At 33.6% G+C, this 19,151-nt stretch overlaps 2 protein-coding genes across 3 annotated transcripts; both read right to left on the reverse strand.

Moving 5' to 3' along the window:
• Positions 1 to 1,860: 1,860 nt before the first annotated feature.
• On the reverse strand, positions 1,861 to 10,147 carry LOC110635667 (protein IMPAIRED IN BABA-INDUCED STERILITY 1). Of its 2 annotated transcripts, none has more exons than XM_058139508.1 (9): positions 9,552 to 10,147; positions 8,209 to 8,493; positions 7,653 to 7,970; positions 6,798 to 7,025; positions 6,079 to 6,176; positions 5,474 to 5,561; positions 4,851 to 5,381; positions 3,669 to 3,801; positions 1,861 to 2,647 (listed from the first exon to the last, which is right to left on the reverse strand). In XM_058139508.1, exons 1-9 carry the CDS (start codon positions 9,906 to 9,908, stop codon positions 2,529 to 2,531), a joined length of 2,157 nt encoding a protein of 718 aa, XP_057995491.1. In that variant the 5' UTR covers positions 9,909 to 10,147; the 3' UTR covers positions 1,861 to 2,528. The 2 variants fall into 2 exon arrangements, with proteins under 2 accessions (XP_057995491.1, XP_021640785.2); XM_021785093.2 differs by lacking the exon at positions 1,861 to 2,647 and adding an exon at positions 2,707 to 3,216 and having other exon boundaries at positions 9,552 to 10,146.
• A 6,904-nt stretch (positions 10,148 to 17,051) lies between these two features.
• On the reverse strand, positions 17,052 to 18,913 carry LOC110635680 (eukaryotic translation initiation factor 5A). The gene is made up of 5 exons (XM_021785109.2): positions 18,675 to 18,913; positions 18,073 to 18,195; positions 17,916 to 17,972; positions 17,737 to 17,811; positions 17,052 to 17,337 (listed from the first exon to the last, which is right to left on the reverse strand). Exons 1-5 carry the CDS (start codon positions 18,795 to 18,797, stop codon positions 17,236 to 17,238), a joined length of 480 nt encoding a protein of 159 aa, XP_021640801.1. The 5' UTR covers positions 18,798 to 18,913; the 3' UTR covers positions 17,052 to 17,235.
• Positions 18,914 to 19,151: the final 238 nt, after the last annotated feature.

Below are 19,151 nucleotides of genomic sequence, written 5' to 3' on the forward strand. Positions count from 1 at the left end.
CGAACAAAGTTTTTAAATTATTTTTAAATTATTAAGAATTCAACATTTAAAAATTTAATATAATAAAAATAAATCAATCTAACTAATGGTGGGAGATGCATTAAAAACACTTTAAATCTACTTTTCATTTATACAATAATTAATATCAGTTTTTATTAATATTTTTTTTTTAATTTACCAAAAAAATAAATTTTTTTTTATATTTTCACGCAAATTTAAATTTCAAAGTTTCTTTTTCATTTAATTTTTATTAATTTATATTTTTTCATTTAACAAATGAATTAAACCCTTGATTTCAATGTTACTATCATATTTAAATAAATACTCAATATTGACATTTTATTTATATAATAATATTATGTTAATAAATATAAAAATTAGGAATGATGATTGTTCACAAGTTAATTAAAATTATTTTACACCCACTAATTTTTTTAATTTTATTTTAATCTCAAAATTGTGCGGACAAAAACGAAAAAAAAATCTCTTTAATTCGAATTTCAAAATCTCAACTTAATTAAAATATTATGTTATTATTTTTATTAAAATTTAAATTTATTTTTTATATTTAAGTACTTAAATATAATGTTAAATAAAGGTCCTAATTGGATTCTGGATTTATGCTTGAATTTGTTATAATTTTTTTTATATTGAATTACTGTGTTGTGAATTACGGTCTTGAGGTCCATTACTAGTGTCTTGGCTGATTTTATAAAATGGGGTCACGATTTTGTTGTGTGAAGTGGCTTACTGGCCCGACGACGTGTTAAAATCATGGGGTTGAGAGTACATGGAAATTGTGGTCCATCGAACTACTGAAAAATTTCTCACTTTTGCAATAGGGAACCACTCATACCAACACCGTTGGTTCCATATGGATAGTTTAATTAATAGTTAAAATTTAATTTTATAAAAAATTGTTATTTTAAATATATTAGGTAAATATAAAATATATATTCTTAAAATGTTCATGTTAAAGAATTGAATCATAATATATTATTGAAAATATTTGTTTACAAATAAAAATGTATAAATTTATTATTTATATAACTTGAATTTTTAATTATGGCTTAGGCACTGATTTTTATTAAAATTTTCATATTTAACAAATTTTTAAATATTATGTTATAAATATCTGGGTGAAAAAAATTAACATTTAAGTAATTGAAAAATAAATAAAGAACATGGGTAAAATATATTTTAGAACTTATTATTTGGAGGAAATAGAATTATAAAATAATAATACTAATTAATGTGAAAGTACTTAGTCTTTGTCCGTTGACATCGTTATGTTGCGAGTGAACAAGCATTATTGATTATAAAAATATAATTAGTTTTCCCTACTATACATAAATCTGACTTACACGTGTTTTAATTTTTTATTATTTTTTTGTTAATACTAATTAAATAGTATTCAAGTGACAATTATATTTATTATTAAAAAATTTTTATATAGATCTGATTCACTATAAATTTAAGATACAATCATATAAGATTCATATATTTAATGGATAGATTTTACTATATATTTTAAATTTTAAATATAAATATTTATTATGTTAATATAGAAAAAGGGAAAGTACATTATATTGGGTATTTATTAGAATTTAAAAAAAAAAAAAATTATATATATGTATATAAGAGTAACTTGAGAGGATAAGACGTGAAGGACTAACCTTTGACAATGAAAGAAAAAAATCAAGAGTAAGGAGCCGAAAACACATCCATTTATTTCAGAGGAGGTGAACCAAAATGGTCCCTTTCCACTTTATCATAACAATGATGGAGTCCTTCCAAATGGTGAATAACAAAAGCCACCATCGCCCTTACCCTCCCCCTCCCCCTCAAATGGTTGGCCCTATTCGGGGATCCCATGGACTGTCCCTCTCTTTAAAGGTGTGATGGATGGTTGCTACTTGCTAGGCAGTACCATATGTTGATTGATTTTGAAACTAGGACTCAACTTCTTTGTACATTATGGGAACCTTCATCCTAATTGCATATCTTCAACAACAATTTACGACAATAATTCTTCCTTGAGACGACACAAGACTCATGAAAAAACTCGTTTGTTTATGTGACACTCCTCATGGTTAAATTACTAGATATTTAGCCTAAGATAAGGTTTAGGTAGAGGTCCTTATCTATCTCAAACAACTGAAACAACATTTGTTATGGGATTATTATTCTTAGAATTTCCCCATTTTGCCTTGCAAGTTGCAAGCTTCACCCTTATAATACAGTTCCCAGCCCAAAAATCCAATTTTGGCTAAAACTTTGTAATTACATGCTGATCCAAAGGTTTCATCAAAGCCCAAAATCGAGAACGAGCTTACAATTTAGGTGAGCAGGTGGAGTTTGGGCTGGACCCAGATTGTTTGTGGTTGATAATGTAATCATTTTTGTATTATCTAATGGCTTTAGTTGAAGTACAGCCAGCAAGCAAAAGAGCACTACCGAGTTTTTCACTTTAAAGCACCAAAGCAGCAGCAAATGCAAAATCAGAAAACGACTAGAAAGGTCTTTTTTCAAGTTTCTGTATAGGAAGGCATACTTGTAAGCTTGATCCTGCGCTTACTATAGTAAAGCTGAGTTGAAGAAGTTCCTTTTGGATGTTCGACTGTGAACTGGACTCTAGATGATAACCCTGCAATGCAATGCCAACAAAAGGAGAAAAAAGACACCTGATGCCACAAGTCTTAGAAATTGTGACCAATATTATGCTTTATATTCTCTTAGTAGATGATTAGATAAATCAAAGAACATGTACATGATGAATAAAATAACCTCACTGAAGGGAGGGAGGAGATAATTTAATACAAAAGGGACTAAAAACAAATAAACTAATGCTCATAAGGTAAGGGAAAAAAAAAAAAGAAAGAAAAAAGAGAGCGCAAATCATCATTGATTCATTGTGGATCCCTTTTTGCTTTCTCATCTCTACTCTTGCTTTTTAATATGTACTGCTCCCTAAATCTCATTGATCACCAGTCTTGTGTAGGATATTCTGCTTAGACCGATGGTTTCATTGTGCCAATTGGTGGGAAGGAAGAGTTTCTATGATCCTTGCTTTTGAGGGCAGGGATTCTCGATAAATGACCACTTAATCTGATGTTCCATCTCTTTTCCACAGGAAAAAGAGAGATGCATCTGTCCCGAAAAACGGACACTATGAGGCCAATATATCTAGTGATCATCACTTCCCAAGTTTCTTGCCTGAGACAGAATCATACCATGAGTCATGCTTGATTAGGCTTCAGGAACTTTATTCAACAAGATGGCAATAACATGCTTAATTACTTATCACGATAGATGGAGTTTTTAATAGTGGACCATTATAACATTAGTTCAAGTTTCTTTAATAATTTTACTAAAAAATTGTAGGAAGCAGTATATGAGGATCATAATGGCAGACAATGGCCAATGACATCTTAGCTACTTGTTTTCAATTAATTGTCCAAGTGTAGGTTTATTTTTCTTCTGTTTCTGATTGAAATAAACCTTTTATAGAACCCAACAAATTATCATTGTTGCATGGTACGATGACAGCAGGCTTAAGAACAAAGCATTGGCTCAGATCTAAGATTAATTGATCAAATTGAAAAATGCTGTGAAGCTTACCAAAAGAATGAGAAAATTAAGATTATCATTATCATAATCATATATACCTCTTTGAAACCATGACTTTCGAACAGCTTGGCGGATATGGCGTTCATGTCTTTCTAGGAGTTCATCCACTCTATGTGATTGGGTTAGCAAGGGTCCAGACAATTCAACCTTGTCTCCTTGATCTTGAAAACCCTGCTCAATTCCAACATAACATCAGACGGTAGAAAGTAGAAAAATAATTCATATATGTCAATTTTACGTGCACTTTACAAAATATATAGATGTACAATGAGAAAAAAAAATGCACTACTTGCTGAAGCCTACTTTATTGATGATAATATCTTCTGCTTTTAACTTTTAAACCATGACAATTATAGTGAAAATCATATTCCGCAAGGTTCATGTTTGCTTTCTTGTTTTCCAAATAAATAAATAAATAAAATGAGGAAAAAATATTGAAAGAAAAAAATATTAATGCTTTTGAGAAATTTTCTTTTGGGATAAAGCTTTTGAGATTTCAAATTTGGCATCATAGTCTCTGTTACTGCTGTTAGTGCAGAAGAATCATCATCAAGGTACCAATGGGGTTCCCCTCTCTGCCCTCACTGCGACAACCACCTGTGCTAGTTGAACCCTGCTGCTGTGCTGCCTCTTTGATTGACCCAAACTTCCAGCATATCCAATTCACTGAACTTTAAAACATTAGTTATATACCTTATGACTATTTATTATTATTATTATTATTATTATTATTATTATTATTATTATTATTATGTTAGTGAACATGATATGCTTTTAAAATAAAATTTATGATGTTTCCTAGATGAGGAAAAAAAAATTTAAAAATAGAAAATAAAAACAAGTGTGTTTTTCTATATTGCTAATACAAAGATGCCAACCCCACTATAAATTTTCTTTAATGGCAACTAAACTTAATGGCTTAATGCCTTAGTAAATAAGACTAGTAAAAATAAAACAAACAGATAGACAGTATAAAATGGGAGATATTCTCACCTACTGAAGTTAGTGAAACTAAAATAATCATTTAGCCTTCATCATTTCACTTTTGGATTTTAACAAATTTCCATTAATTTTTAGATTTTCATTGAACCTAAATCTATGGCAAGTTGCATGCTTTTTTAACAAAAATCTAAGTATGCAACATTAACGCAGATATTTCCTTCATCTTCAACAAAGAGAAAAATTAAAGTTAGATGTGATTTTATTATTTACAAACGTACCAAATTATTTCTCTTTGCTTCCATTTCCTCTCTTTGATAAAGTGCCAATGAAAGTTCTTGTGAATGGTACCCATCAGAAGCGTCAAAGGAATCTGGCCTTTCAAGTTGACTCCACTGTTTCTGCAAAGCACGCTTGGAAATTTCATATGAATCATGGCCCCTAGAATTGGAACGGATCCCATATGTGACATCTCCATTATCATGTTGTCTTGAATCAAAACTCTTCTTTTCTTGCAACGCAGTAGAGGGTTCTAATCCGTTATTAATGTGAACTCTTGAAATAGACCTATTGTGGGATCTTATGGATGCATCATCCTTCCGCCTTTTTGCCCATGCAAAGCCACTTGAACTGGAGACCTGTAATGGGCCAGAAAAGGGAATGTCTCCTTGGGATGCATTCTTTACATGGAAAATCTCTTCCAGTTTGTCAAATGATGGCTTCCGTGCCTCTCCACCAGACCTGCCATCCCTTCCTTTAGGAATACGCATATTATTACTAGTATTATTTTGAGCACCTTGCATTCGAGCTGCCTGGAAAACAAGAAGGAAGCTATCAGTGTGAATTAGCTTCCTTAAAAATATGTGCCTGAGAGAGAGAGAGAGAGAGAGAGAGAGAGAAAGACCTCTGCTGGTGCCAGTTTACAGCTTCCACCAGGTTTTCTTGCTGGCTTTTTGGTTTCAGCACCACGACTTCTCCCACTGATCTTTTTCCTGAAAGTTTAGAAAGTCTTCTCAGTAATCCAGAGATTTTTCCTTTAAAAATTTTGTTTACCATAATTTCTCAAAAAACTAGCCCCAAACAAATTACAACGTTGACAAGCTATTTGACACTGCCTTTCATATAAAAATATCAATTTCATTTCCGCAAATATTTATAATTTTTATGGTTTCCTTACCAACAGAATGACCCTTGTTCTAAAAAGCATTTTTAGGATTTTTATATCATTATTATTTTCTTGGTTATTGTAGTGGCCATATAACCATGACAAATGCAGTCCAATATGCTTTAAAACATAATAGAGAGATCTGATAATTCATTAGATTCCATCCCATCACCATTAGTGACTTGAATTCAAAACCATAGACAAATATATAATCTAATTTCATGCTTTCAGCTGTTCCCCACAAGTATGATTGATGACATGACTGTATGTCGGCACAATCAATATTTATTTCAGAGAGGACTAATTGAAAACTTTCATCAGAAAGGAAAAACGAGAATCCTCACCTCTTTGCCTCCTCACGGTTTTTCGCATCAATCTCTTTGCTGGGTGGATATTTTGGCAAGCTTGATGGATCACAGGCATAAGGTTTTGTGGTGAAGTACTGAAAATTGAAGATGAAGAGCATTGCATTAGAATAATCCTAGTAAGACAAACCAGAGGTGACAATCATAGAATTCCCAAAAAAAAAAGGTGCAATTGTTTTGTTGTGTGGTTTTATTAGAACTAATATGAAAAATATGAACCAAATATGAAGAGTTTATACATGAATTCATCAATTTTGAATGAGAGATGGGCATATAACTGAAATGAACAACAGTGTTATATGGTAATGTTTCTTAAGAAAATTGGCTGAGTCTAAATCACCCAAAAAGCTAGCTCAAGAGGAAGGAGTGACCAAGGCCATATAAGAAGTACATTACCCTATTCCAAATTAATGTGAATCTTAACATACCCTCCTCACGCTTAGGATACTTAGAGCATAAAATACTTACGAGAGGTCCAAATATTGATTGGAGAAGTTTTGATACCATCTTAAAAAAATTGACCGAGCCTAGCTCACTCTCAAAAACTTACTCGAAGGGGAAGGAATGTCCAAGACTATACAAGAGGCACATTACTCAAATCAATGTAAAATCTTAACAATGTCAAATAGAGCATGATAAAGAAAATTCATTTCCATGATCGAGTTGCCCCATCAGATTTCATAGAAGAAGATGATCACCTCAGATGCAAGAGCAGACGTGGCAGTGCTACGCTTGTACGGCTCTACAGATAGAAGTGTTTCTATCAGGTTCACAGCAGTTTTTGGCAAATCTTTGAAGGTCTCATGAAGACAGCTATCATAAGGTTGTTGTGGCTTGAACAAAGTAGCATGAGGAAGTTTGGATTTTTTCCAATATTCATCAGGTGGAGACCCGCAAAGCTTGAAAATTTTGTGTAATTGTTCAACCTGAAGAAGAAACAAATAGTATTTATTCATGTCAAATCTGAAATTGACAATTCAAAAAAATTACAAATAACTTCTTTTAGGTCGGATGCTTTATCAGTTTGTAACAAATATCATAATAAAACAGCTATATCTGATCATCCCAATTCCTGATTCTTGCATGTTGTACTGTTTAAATTATTACACAGCAGAATCTCAAAAATGGAAGGGGTGTTTTTGCAGTTACCAAGTTAGATTTTCCAATTAAAAATTGCCACATCACGGACTGTTGTAATGACTACTGACTGGAAGCAAACGGCCAGTTTTGTAATTCAACAACGACAAAATGGTTTTGCTGGCTATATTTTCAAACTCCATTAAAGAAAAGAAAAAGGCCTCAGGAATATGCTTCTGACCGCCTATTGTGTTTTCACACAGAATTTTAAGAAAATAAAGGTTAATCTTGTCATAATTTTAATCATTAATGAGCATGTTAAGCCTGTCAACACACCAGGAAAAGTGAGCACTTTCACAGAAACTGCACATTTTCTAATATAAATCTTTAACAGCTCGATTAGCATATTTCACCAATTAGATAATGTGAGAAAAAGAATAATGGTACATAAAAATGTAGTTCAATCAGTTGATTACCTCTGTTCTCCCTTGAAGGACAGGTTTTCCAAGATGAAGTTCTGCAAATACACAGCCAACACTCCATAGATCCACAGCTGCTCCATAATCAGTTGAACCTAGTAAAAGTTCCGGGGGACGGTACCATAAAGTTACAACTCGACTGGTTAATGGTTGCCTGTGCCCAGAATTGCAGAAGTTTGCCAATCCAAAATCTCCCACCTTCAATATTCCTTCGTTGTTTACAAGAAGATTTGATCCTTTGATGTCCCTATGCATTACACCCTTTGAGTGACAGTGCTCCAGTCCAGAAAGCAACTGCTTCATGTAGCACTTAATCTACAAAAATGAACAATTCATATGCTTCAACAGAGAAGGAGACACATCAACAGCAAAAAAATTATTATCTTTCCGTGATGTTACTATCATTTAGAAGTCCATTACTCTGAATTCTATGAATGGATTAAGTTCATTTTGTGTGGTTAAAACTTCAATGCTGCAGAATCAAATAATTTCCTCCTCTATTTATGGTCTCGGAACACCCTAAATAGAATTCCAGAAAGTTAAGTGAACAAACCTGTGATTCACTGAACCTGACATCAGGGCAAGACAAAAGTCCAGTGATGTCATGCTCCATGTACTCAAAGACCAGGTAAATGCTACATGATAACCGGGAAGTAATTAATCCATCCAATTTCATTACGTTGGGATGGTTGAGCCTGCGGAGAATCAGTATCTCTCTTGCCATGAACCGGACACTCTCAGGCTCAAAATTATCAAAGCGAACCTTCTTTAGAGCAACAATCCTCCCAGTTTCAAGCTCGTGTGCTCGAAACACACTGCTATATGTACCTTGTCCTATCTATGAAAGCAACTGAAAATCCGGTAAGTCCATTATCCAGTTAAAGTAACAGAAGCAGTGGCAAAAGTTCATGAGAACTACCAATAATTGATATATGCAATGGAGGAAGGAAGAACTTTTCGTAATGTAATAAAATCAAACACCAGCAATTAACACAAAGGAAAGCAAGATACCATCATAGCAAAAACGGGGGAAGAAGAAGAAGAAAGGGGACTACAAATAACAGAATACTGTTATCAACAAGATTTTATATCATTCAAGGAAAGTGCATAACAGAAGTAACTGATTTCTTCAAAAGGTTTTAACAAGACTAAAAGATCCTTAAATGAGTACAATACTGTCAAAACCATCGTGGCAGCAAGATTCTATTCATGCATAAAAAGTGCAGGTCAGAAGCAACAGAGAGGGACAAAATTTTTTCAAAAAAAAAAATCTAAAAAGCACCGGAATTTGGTCCAATGAGAGTATGCCCACTGTTAGAAACAAACAATTGTAATCAACCACGAAGGGAAAAATTGCAAGGAGCAAACTATAAACTTAATACTAAGAATCTCAAATCACAAGAAAAGAAATCTCCACACCACCACCACCCCCCGCCCCCAAAATAAAAAGGAGGAAGAAGAAGAAGAAGAAGAGCTCCACCAAGCAGAGATGAGTTAACAACTTCTTAATTTCTCAATTATGCCTGTCAACCAAAAAGCTCAGAAATTCTAAATTTCGAAAAAAATCTCTATTCTGTCAATCTTAATGGTGAAGAAGAAGCACCAAAACAATATTATTCTTTTTCCGAAAGCAAGAAAGATATGAACTTTCCCAAGAAAAAATGCACAATGAAAATAAGACGAGTTTCTTCATAATTCACATTAACCTCGCGTGTTCATTTCACAATGGACCAAACAAAATAAAAACAAAGCCGCTTACCATCAACAAAATGACAAAAGAAGCTATCTTTGCACCAAACACGTCACCCAATTCCATTTATAAAAAAAAAAAAATCTTGAAATCTTAACATGTATGCATGTGAATTTATGTGTGTATGTAAGGACGCACGGGACAACCTTCTCCAATTTCTCAAACGCATCGGCTTTAAGCGGAACCCAACCCTGAATGGCCTCGCCGGCGACGGCACTAAGCCATGCAGGCCACCCGGCGGCCACTTGTTCACCTTCAATATACTTTTGCAAATTCCTCAACCTAAAGCTCAACGATTCACTGTTAGAACTAGCTCTCCCGGACTCACCCAACTCGCTTCCACAACTCAACTCGCCATTCTTCTTGTGGTTGCTGCTCCCGTAACTCTTGTGGCTGGCCTTGTCATTCTCTAGCCCCACCCGAATCCGACCCGAGTTCAACCCACCCGAGTGGTCGAACGCCGGCGTGACGGACACCGTCTGCTTGGAGCTGACGCACCCCATTGCAGAAAGCGAGTGCAAGCCGACCCGGCAGGAGGGTCCGGTAAGATTCGGGTAAGTGAATTGGCTGATCCGGAGTCCAGAGCGAGAGAGAGGGGGAAAGAGAGGATACAGACCGCTCAAAAAATGAAAGTGAAAAATGGGGCTTTATACAACCCAAAAAACCCAAATACGGGAATGTTCTCCATCACTTTCTGCTCTAGCTTCTCGCCATTTCTATCTAGCTTGCTTTCTTTCTTTTCTTTTTTTTTTTTTAATTCCAGCGAAAATCGCGGGCCTATTTTAATTTTAATTTTAATTGGCCCGATAACAAAATCGCCGGAATCAACGGAAGAAAATTATATATAAAAAAAATAAAAATAAAAATGCTTATGTTAGGAAAATATTAATTGCATTTTTTTCCAATTTTTTGTTTGGATTTTGCTCTCTTTTTTTTTTTCATTCTAAAAAAATGTTTTGTCAAATTCTGAGTTGAGTTATGGTGGGGCCTTTCTATCCCTGAAAGGTGCAGTAGGAAGGACACTGGACCCTTCATGGTGGGAGCCAATAGGACTGCGCGTGGGTTTTTTTTTATAAATAATTTTATATAAAAATAAATTTGATAATAATTAACTTAAATATTTATAATTAAATTTATGTAATTTTTGCATAAATTGAATTTTTATAATAAATGAATCCATCTTAAAAACATCGTGCATGTTACGGGCGGTTTTGGTATCGTGGATCTCGGGTGGGTAGTTGTTGACTTAATGTGGATATGTGACGTGTCATGAGTGTGTATTATTATTTTAATATTTTTTTTCTTATAATTCAATTATTTGGATACATGGTTTACGTGGCAGTGGCAGCAACACAAAAAAGAGGGGGAAGAAAAGTTCAAATATGGTTTTTATTTTTAAATATATTTTTTGACAATTTATTTTTAAATATTCAACTGACCCAGAAATAAATGCAATTGCAGAAATTTAAAATTTAAAATATTTTTACATTTTAAAATTTTTTTTTTTTATCAAATATAAATTATACGCACAAAAAATTTTAAAATTCATTTATAAAGATAACAAATAAAAAATAAAAAAAAGGATATTATGAAATAAAACAGAGAAAAAAGAATAATAGAAGTAGCGTGCTGGTAGTCAGCTTTTTCTTTGCAATCTTTTTCTTATTAAAATGCATAAAAATGGATGTACAGATTGAATCAGCAGTGTGAAATTGGTCTCTAAATAAATTTTATTTAATTTAAATTTTAAAATTATTTTTATTGAAAAAAATTTATTTGAATATCAATCCAATTTGAACGTAAGAATTAATATGTACTGAAATAAAAGGGGTCCCATAATGGTAATGGGGACAAAAGGGCATGGCATCTCTATGCTCTAATTCACAGTGAAATATTTAAACTTTATGATTGCAGACATTGACCCCTCTCAACCTTATTATTATTCCTTTTTTTTAATATTAATAATAAAAAATTTAAAGATTTGATTAGAAAGCACACTTTTGGATGCTGGGGATTGGATAAATAGTGGAAATTTTATGTTTTTAATACAAATTAATGATGAAAGAGGTCTGCTTTATTAGACATTGCATTCAATTTGGGAGTCTTATTACTGACTAATTTAAAGTTACTTTTCTTAACCATTTTTTTCCCTGGTTCTTTATTTATGTGTGGTGGGCTAACACCACCATTCTTGCAAGAAGGTTTGCCTAATCATTAGCAGAGCAGAGAATAGCAGTAGTGGTCCATTAAATGCTAAACAGAAAGGCTTAACTTTCATTTACATATTTATGATACAGAATCAATCCAAATTATTCATCACTAAAGCCATGCAGAATATATGAAATCTTTAATCCAAAAATTAATTGACAAATTCAACTATCTATTAGGTTATGTTTGATGGGTGTTTCACCTTTTTTGTTGGTGGATTTATTATAATATATAAAGTTTCTTTTAGAATATAGCATGTGGTGAGTGGCACCACTACTCCTGCTGCTCTCATATTAAGCCATGATGGTTGCCTCCCATGATCTAATCAGGGTATCCCTTTTCTAGTAGAAAAGCATTCCCTTGCATTTTTCACTCATGCACACCCATAATATTTATCATTACACTTAAGAAACCTTTTTAGCAAACCAACACTATTTCCCTTTCTTTTACCAGGAAACCATCTGTCAGCTCAATCATAAAGAAATTTCCCATATGCTTGTGTTTCAAGAGTCTTCATCTTGTTTTATCAAAATAAATAAATAAATAAAGGTCTTGATCTTAGACTAGTTCAACACATAGACATATATGCATATACAATACCAAAATAAAAAAAAAAAAAAGAATTAGATTTTTTTTTGGCTTAATTAAATGTCTTCCACATGCATCAAGGTACTAGCGTGCTGCATGGTGAAATGACATTAATCAAAGAATTAAATAGGGGATGGTGATATCCAACCAATTATCTATATCCATTGCTCAAAAATAGTTGAGAAAGGGAAAATTTGTTGATGATATTTGAATTCAAATGTTCCATTATTAATATTATCGTCCAAAATAGAGTAAATTATCGATGCTCGAAGAATTCAATGTGATAATTAAAGTGTTAACGCTCAATTAAAAAATCAGAGTAAAGAAAAATATTCATTGCTAGAGGGTTAGACTAATCATCGTGTGTCTCAGATTCACTGCACTGAGCAAGTAAGATTCGGATTACCTAGATGGAATAAAAGAAAGCGCGGATAACTCAGACTGAGTAAAAGAATGCTCGGGCTAGTAAGGCCAAACGAACACAATCGACGTGACAATATTGTGAAAACGCTCACTTGACATACCGAGCATCAAGCATACCAAGTATCAGCAATACTAGTCAACGATAAGACCGAATTTTTAGAAGAAAATCTCGAGATATTAGTCGAACATCCGAAATTCTTGCAGATGGTATAACGGCTATGTGGCCTTTAGTTTATAAATATAAGAATCAGTCATTAATCAGGAATGCTTATATGCTAAATTTATCTCAGAACTCTCTATTATTCACTCTATTCTGCAAGCATTTCTAAGTTGAGCATCAAGTGGTTGGCCAATAGGCCACCGGTCTCATTATTTTTCTTGTTTTCAGGCCAACTTGGCATATTGAATTAATCATGTGAGACTCACGATAGCATCAATTATTATTAATCAAAGAAAATTAATTAATTAGGCATTTTAAGGTTGATTTAGCCATTTATGCTCTAATAAACAACATTGCAATCAGTGAAATGCCAGTGGTTATATTTGGTTAATTTACTTGAGGATAGACCTTCAAGTCGCGATTCAGCAGCAGTCGCTAAAAAACTTTCGTAAGTTTGAAACTACCAAATGCAACAACTATGGAAAAAAAGGAATTGAAGATTGGGTAAGTCAAAGGTAGGTCTGGCCAGTGGTGTCATCATCCAAATCATTGTCTCGTCTAACAACTCCACTCTTAAGCCCTAGGTGATGATCAACAATTAAGCACTTCAATTTTAGCTTAAAATCAACTGTTTTGGTAGGAGAGTTCATTTATTTGGGGATGAGAACATGAAAAAAATATCTGAGTCTCTCACACCCATTAAGGCATTAATTACCTAGAATCCCTCACCCAACCATACAACAATAGTGAAGTGGATAAGTGATGAAAATTAGGATAAGATTAACAATAAATTAATGGGTTAATCCCAATCATCTAAATAATACTTAACAACATGCATAGAGATTCTTTCGTGTTTGTCTATACCTACTGTGCTCGTCAAAATGATTAGCCACCCTCTCCACCACACCAGTGTGAAGATCTTTTCATTTTCTTTTGACAAATAGTGGAGGATCTAGATTAGTGTTGGGAGGTTCTTTTATCTTATATTGTCTTCTTACTCCCCCATAATAATTCCTGGTCAATGATCATTGCTTAGAGATGAATTTGGACTTCCAAAGATCAATGTTTAGCCAGGCTGGGTATCATTATTATTTATCATTACCATGATTTAGAGAAAGAAGAGGTGCATGAGCATTAAAGAAAAAAAAAGAGTAAATTTAGGGAATCATATAATTGATTTTAATTAATTTGGAACAAAGACTTAGACTCTTATCAGTAATATAAGTTATTTTAATAGTTGCTAGCTATTTTACTAGATGTTAGCTGTTATATATTAGCTATTTATACAGTAATTTAAAAGCAGAAGTAATTTAGAAAAGGTAACATTTCATGAACCACTACCTCAATTTCTAAATATTAATATAAATATTATGCCACCGAAAAATATAAATAAGTGAAATAGTATTTTGATTAGAATCAAAATGTTAAATGCTAGCTTAAAGTTGTTGCTAAACAGTACTTGATTTAGATTTTCAACATAATTTTTTACCTCTCTATTATTTTAGAATTTGAGCATGGTGGGTTGACTGGAATGGTCACAATCTGTCAGTCCCCTAATCACTCAAGAAACACAAATTTCTTTTCTAGGTGGAGATGACCATTGAGCTAGCTTGCAAGTCAGTTTCCAATAAAGCAAACGGTCTATTCTGCTATGTAATTTCACATATATTTCATGGTTTGGAAGCTACTGATGATTTGTGAGGGAGATAAATTTCCGTAGTTGCTTTCCACTCTCAAGAACAGTTGATTATTTCTTTAGTTATCTGGCGTTGATGGCTGAGCTGATGACCCTGTCAAGTGCTGGTCATTTTCAAAATCAAGCAAAGGAAAAGCAGCGTAAAACCAACGTTTGTGGCATCAAAACTTAAACTTGCCTAACCCTACAGGCATTAATATTAATTCATCATCAATTAGGTCAATTTGTTGTCATGCATCTCTACTAGTCTGCAAAATATGAAAATAGATCCAAATTCTCCCATCTTTTCTAACCAACAACGGGCTGGGTTACAAAATTAAGACAGCCAAGGGTGATTCAACAATGTTGATTTGAATATGCAACAAATGGGCTTTAAATGTTTGGAAATGCCTTTATCAACTGCATTTAAAGGTGTCAGATGATCTCTCTAAGATCCATGAATGAAAAAAATTCATAGAATGCAAAATGCAAGTTATTTCAATAAGTTCCCTGCTAGATTTTTTGATGCTTGAGAGCTACAACGATTCCTCACCATATGGCAATTTGCAAGCAGCTGCACAGTCTTTCGATATCTATCGGCCAAGCATTTCAGCAACAGTTCTGTAACGACACTGGTTTACAGGGTGAATCGCATCCCCATAAACAGCCATTTCGATTATGTCAAGCTCATTGTCTGCAAGTTGAAAAAGAACTGATGCTGTGATCATCAATTAAGTGTCAGAAGGGCAAAGATAGAAATATAGCATTCGGCAAGATGACCATTCAAAGGGAAAGGTTCATGTTGCAGTAAGGTGAGGGCTTCCCTTTTGGGTTGAAGAAGCAAGAGGCACCAGCCCAAATGTGAATATTTAACAGGCCTGGAAAAGGCCTAGCAAGATGGTCATGTTCAACCTCTCATACTTCTCAATCGCTTATTTATTTATTGAATTTACATGCCCAAACAATCTCAATAGGGAGAAGGGGAAAAAATATCAACAAGGAATATAAAATTAATAAGACAAATATCCCCAACATGCAATGGTGCGCCTGGTGTCTCTCAAGAGTGACACAAGAATCTTTGAACGAGACTCAATTTTAAAAACTGCAGAAATTCATTTTTAGCAGTATGCACCATAAATTCACGCTTCAGGATGGGTGTACATTCCCTTTATATATGTATGTCCACATAGAATCCATCAGAATAAGAAGAAGAGAAGTTCTCATAAGGAAGAGGTAGTAGGTACCCATCTTTCTAATCATTCCCTTGAGATCACATGAGTAACCTTTCAATTGAGTTTTGTCCACCTCCTCCTTATCTGATTAGAATTGGTATTTGACAATTATCAGTTGTAGATTCACCCCATAGAACACAGACCCAAATTAAAGCAGCGAGATCTAAACACCTCCAATTTGTGGATATCTAGAAAACAAAACGCTTGGAAATTATGCCTTCAAAGTAGATTCCTATCATAGGAGTAGCTAAATCCGTTCTCTGAGAAACTTGGAAAATTCAGACTCCAATTATCAACCATTTTGTCCAGGACTAGAGATAGTCCAACAACATGTCAGATTTATTACGCTGAGCAAGTAAAGATTATGTTTATTCGCAGTAATTCAGAGGCAAAAACCCAGCAGCCAGAAATTCTCAAGAAGAAAGATTGTAACTAATAAATTAGCATGAGAAAAGAAATTCATGAAGAAGGGGAAGTGGACCTTCGGAGAAGTGAACGATGTGATAATACTGGAAGCAGAAGAAACCATTGCAATTGCACAAGCGCTTGCAAACAATGCCTGTTGGGGACGTTGCCTTGTTGGCATTGAACTACCTGAGGAGAAAGATGAAATGATCCCAACAGCCCATTGGCGGAAAGAGCAAAAATTTTGACAGAAATAAGTGACGAGGCCATCACTGGGCATTTCATGGTCACATTATATCAACATGAACTGGACCAATAATTTAATTTTAATTTACTTTTCTTCAACTCAACTAGACATGTTCCTTACTACTAGCACTTAAACTAAAATTTTCTATTGAGACCAAATAACAAATTTCAGTCATTTCGCGTTCTATCGAAAGTCACATGGATACTTTCATTTTTATAATATATTTAAGATAACATAATATATATTATAAATTACTATTTAATATTATATATAATATATAATTTTTTTTTAAAATTAAATTTAAAAAATTAATTACTAATCTACTCAAAAGCCATGTTGAGCCAAACCATGAAAAATAGTTTCTTTGATAATTCTTCAGCACTAGAGTAGATGATCTGCCTATTCTTAAAAACTAAAAGCAGATCACAATTAAGTTTTAAACTCATAAAAAATGAGAAAAAATTCCTACACAAGAAAAAGGAAATAAAAAAAAAAAAATCGAGAAAACATAAAAGAAAGAGGACGCTCTACAATACAATAGTAAGAGTGTCGCCTGACAGTTCTCATCTCCAAAGAGAAATTGAGGCCAAGGCTCCTCCTACTGAAGAAGACCACCGTCAAGCATTTCCTCTCAATAACCTTTGTTGATTTTAAAACATCTACTGTTATGAATTTAAAGGACAGCGAAATAAAACCAGAGACCATTAATGCTAGGGAAATAAAAAGCCCAATATCATACCAGTAACGGAAATTCTGTTTCCACATTTCACATTAAAACCATCCCCACAGCATTCTACTAGTCTACTCTAACTTTATAAAAGGCAAGCTATAATAGCTTTTACAAAATCCTTTTCACTTAAATTGCAACAACCATCTGCAAACCAATGATAAATTACTTTGGGCCAATGTCCTTGAGAGCACAGATCTGCTCCTCTCCCATTGAAGACATGACTGTCACAACAAGGTCTTTTCCCTCAGCAAAGCCATCTTTGATCTGCATTCACCGATAAATGATACAATTAATTTACAATACAAGAATCCAGAAGAACAAATTTGATATCAGAAAAAAAATAAAGAAAAATAATTTTACACAATATAATAACAATAATAATAACAACAATTTGACTACAGCAGTGTGTATAGCTTTAGATAATAGCAGAAAACAAATACACACACAGTCTTAAAATAAAAATTCATGAACCTATTCAGCATTCAGACACTGCAATATACAAGTCAATCATTTAACAACAGAGAAGGATCCTGCTTTGCAAGCTATAATGCTGATTGAATGATTGTTTTCCTAATTACAGCCTACAATATTAGCCCATTCCAAACACTATCTAGAATGGCAAGCAAATTAACTCTCTGATAAAAAAATCAGGAATTAGTATACCTGAGACAAAAGATTCTCATCAGTTGGAAGCCTCAGGTCATCCTTAGTGTTCCCATTTTCAGTCAGTAAACTCACCTGAAATTTGAAAAAATTTTAGTTTAATTTAGTCAGAAACCATAACTATTAACTGGTGAACACAAACAAGATAAGCAAGGATGAGTGCAAAAAACTGAACTTACAAATCCATCCTCAGAAATATCAATTAGCTGGTAGTCGGTACGAGTGACATGGGGAACCTTCAAAAGACAGGGAATTATTCATATCAGCATCATACAACATCTAGTTAAGTGTTCAAAAGAGCTACAGTTGGGAAGATAGTAAGCATAAATAACATACATCACAGTTATGGGAGGAGGGGACAATATCTTCAAGCTTTTTGGCATTGAAGATGTCTATTCCAACGAAATGGCACTTAGCATGACCGTGTTTTCCAGTCTTGGAGGTGGAAACTTCAACAACCTATCACAAAACAATAACACAACAATGTCAATACAAGTCTCCTCATACATTTATGGTAGTGCAAAGACATATACGGCAGTCAACACTTGCGATACACAATACACTTTCTAACCTATCACATGCGACAAATCAACAAAAAAAAAATATTAAAAATTGTTTCTAAATGCACAAAATTTTAAACGCAGCACATCAAACAATATAAAATCCCGAATTATTGCAAACAAATATATAGCTAATTAACCGAAAAATAAAAAAAAAATAGCAAAAACATAGGTATACCATACCAATCTAGAGAAATTTTTTTTATTTAAACAACAAAAATGGAAACAAATTGCATAGCGTAAAATCGAAGCACATAGAACAAAAAAGAACACAAACAGAATCCAGACAACCATAGTTAAAAAATCAACTTCAGATCCTAATTGAAAGAAAAAAACTAATAAATCGACAGATAAACAAAAAAAATTAATAGGAAGGACCTTGCAAGGGCGATTCTTGATGACGATGTAACCGTTTTTGCGGATGGTACCGGCTTGCTGCGGGTAGGTCTTGGACGCTCCAGCGTCGGCTTTGGACTCGAAGTGATGCTCCTCGTCGGACATGGTTTTTTAGAGATTTCTGGAGAAAGAACCGAATAAAAGAAACACCAATATAGGTCGCCTGACCAGGCGGCTAAGGAGTGATGAGCACTCACGTTTCTAGTTTTTTTTTTTTTTTTTTTTTTTTTAGGGTTTGGTGATTATTTCGATGGGCCCATCTATGTAGACTTTGTCCACGGGGTTGTGGATTAAAAATAGATACAATATTTACTTTTTAAATGGACTTGGGCTTGAGCTTGAGAGCCAGGCTATTGGGTACTCGGGCTTAGCTTGGAGTTGAGGTTTAAAATTTTAATAATTAACATATGCGTAATGACAATACCATTCAAGAGCCTTCAACTTCAGCAGGTAGTAATT

Source organism: Hevea brasiliensis, chromosome 17 (assembly GCF_030052815.1).
Source record: "Hevea brasiliensis isolate MT/VB/25A 57/8 chromosome 17, ASM3005281v1, whole genome shotgun sequence".
Taxonomy (NCBI): domain Eukaryota; kingdom Viridiplantae; phylum Streptophyta; class Magnoliopsida; order Malpighiales; family Euphorbiaceae; genus Hevea; species Hevea brasiliensis.

Bases quoted from the DNA above. Each gene is read 5' to 3' on its own strand.
- LOC110635680 (XM_021785109.2), bottom strand. From the start codon at position 18,797: ATGTCCGACGAGGAGCATCACTTCGAGTCCAAAGCCGACGCTGGAGCG. The intron at 17,973-18,072 runs GTATGTTATTTA...TGTCTTTTGAAG, and splicing joins CCTCCTCCCATAACTGTGAT to GTTCCCCATGTCACTCGTAC. The intron at 17,338-17,736 runs GTATACTAATTC...CGGTGAATGCAG, and splicing joins ATGAGAATCTTTTGTCTCAG to ATCAAAGATGGCTTTGCTGA.
- LOC110635667 (XM_058139508.1), bottom strand. From the start codon at position 9,908: ATGGGGTGCGTCAGCTCCAAGCAGACGGTGTCCGTCACGCCGGCGTTC. The intron at 6,177-6,797 runs GTGATCATCTTC...TTCAATTTTCAG, and splicing joins CGTCTGCTCTTGCATCTGAG to TACTTCACCACAAAACCTTA. The intron at 2,648-3,668 runs GTATATATGATT...ATTGCATTGCAG, and splicing joins AAAGTCATGGTTTCAAAGAG to GGTTATCATCTAGAGTCCAG.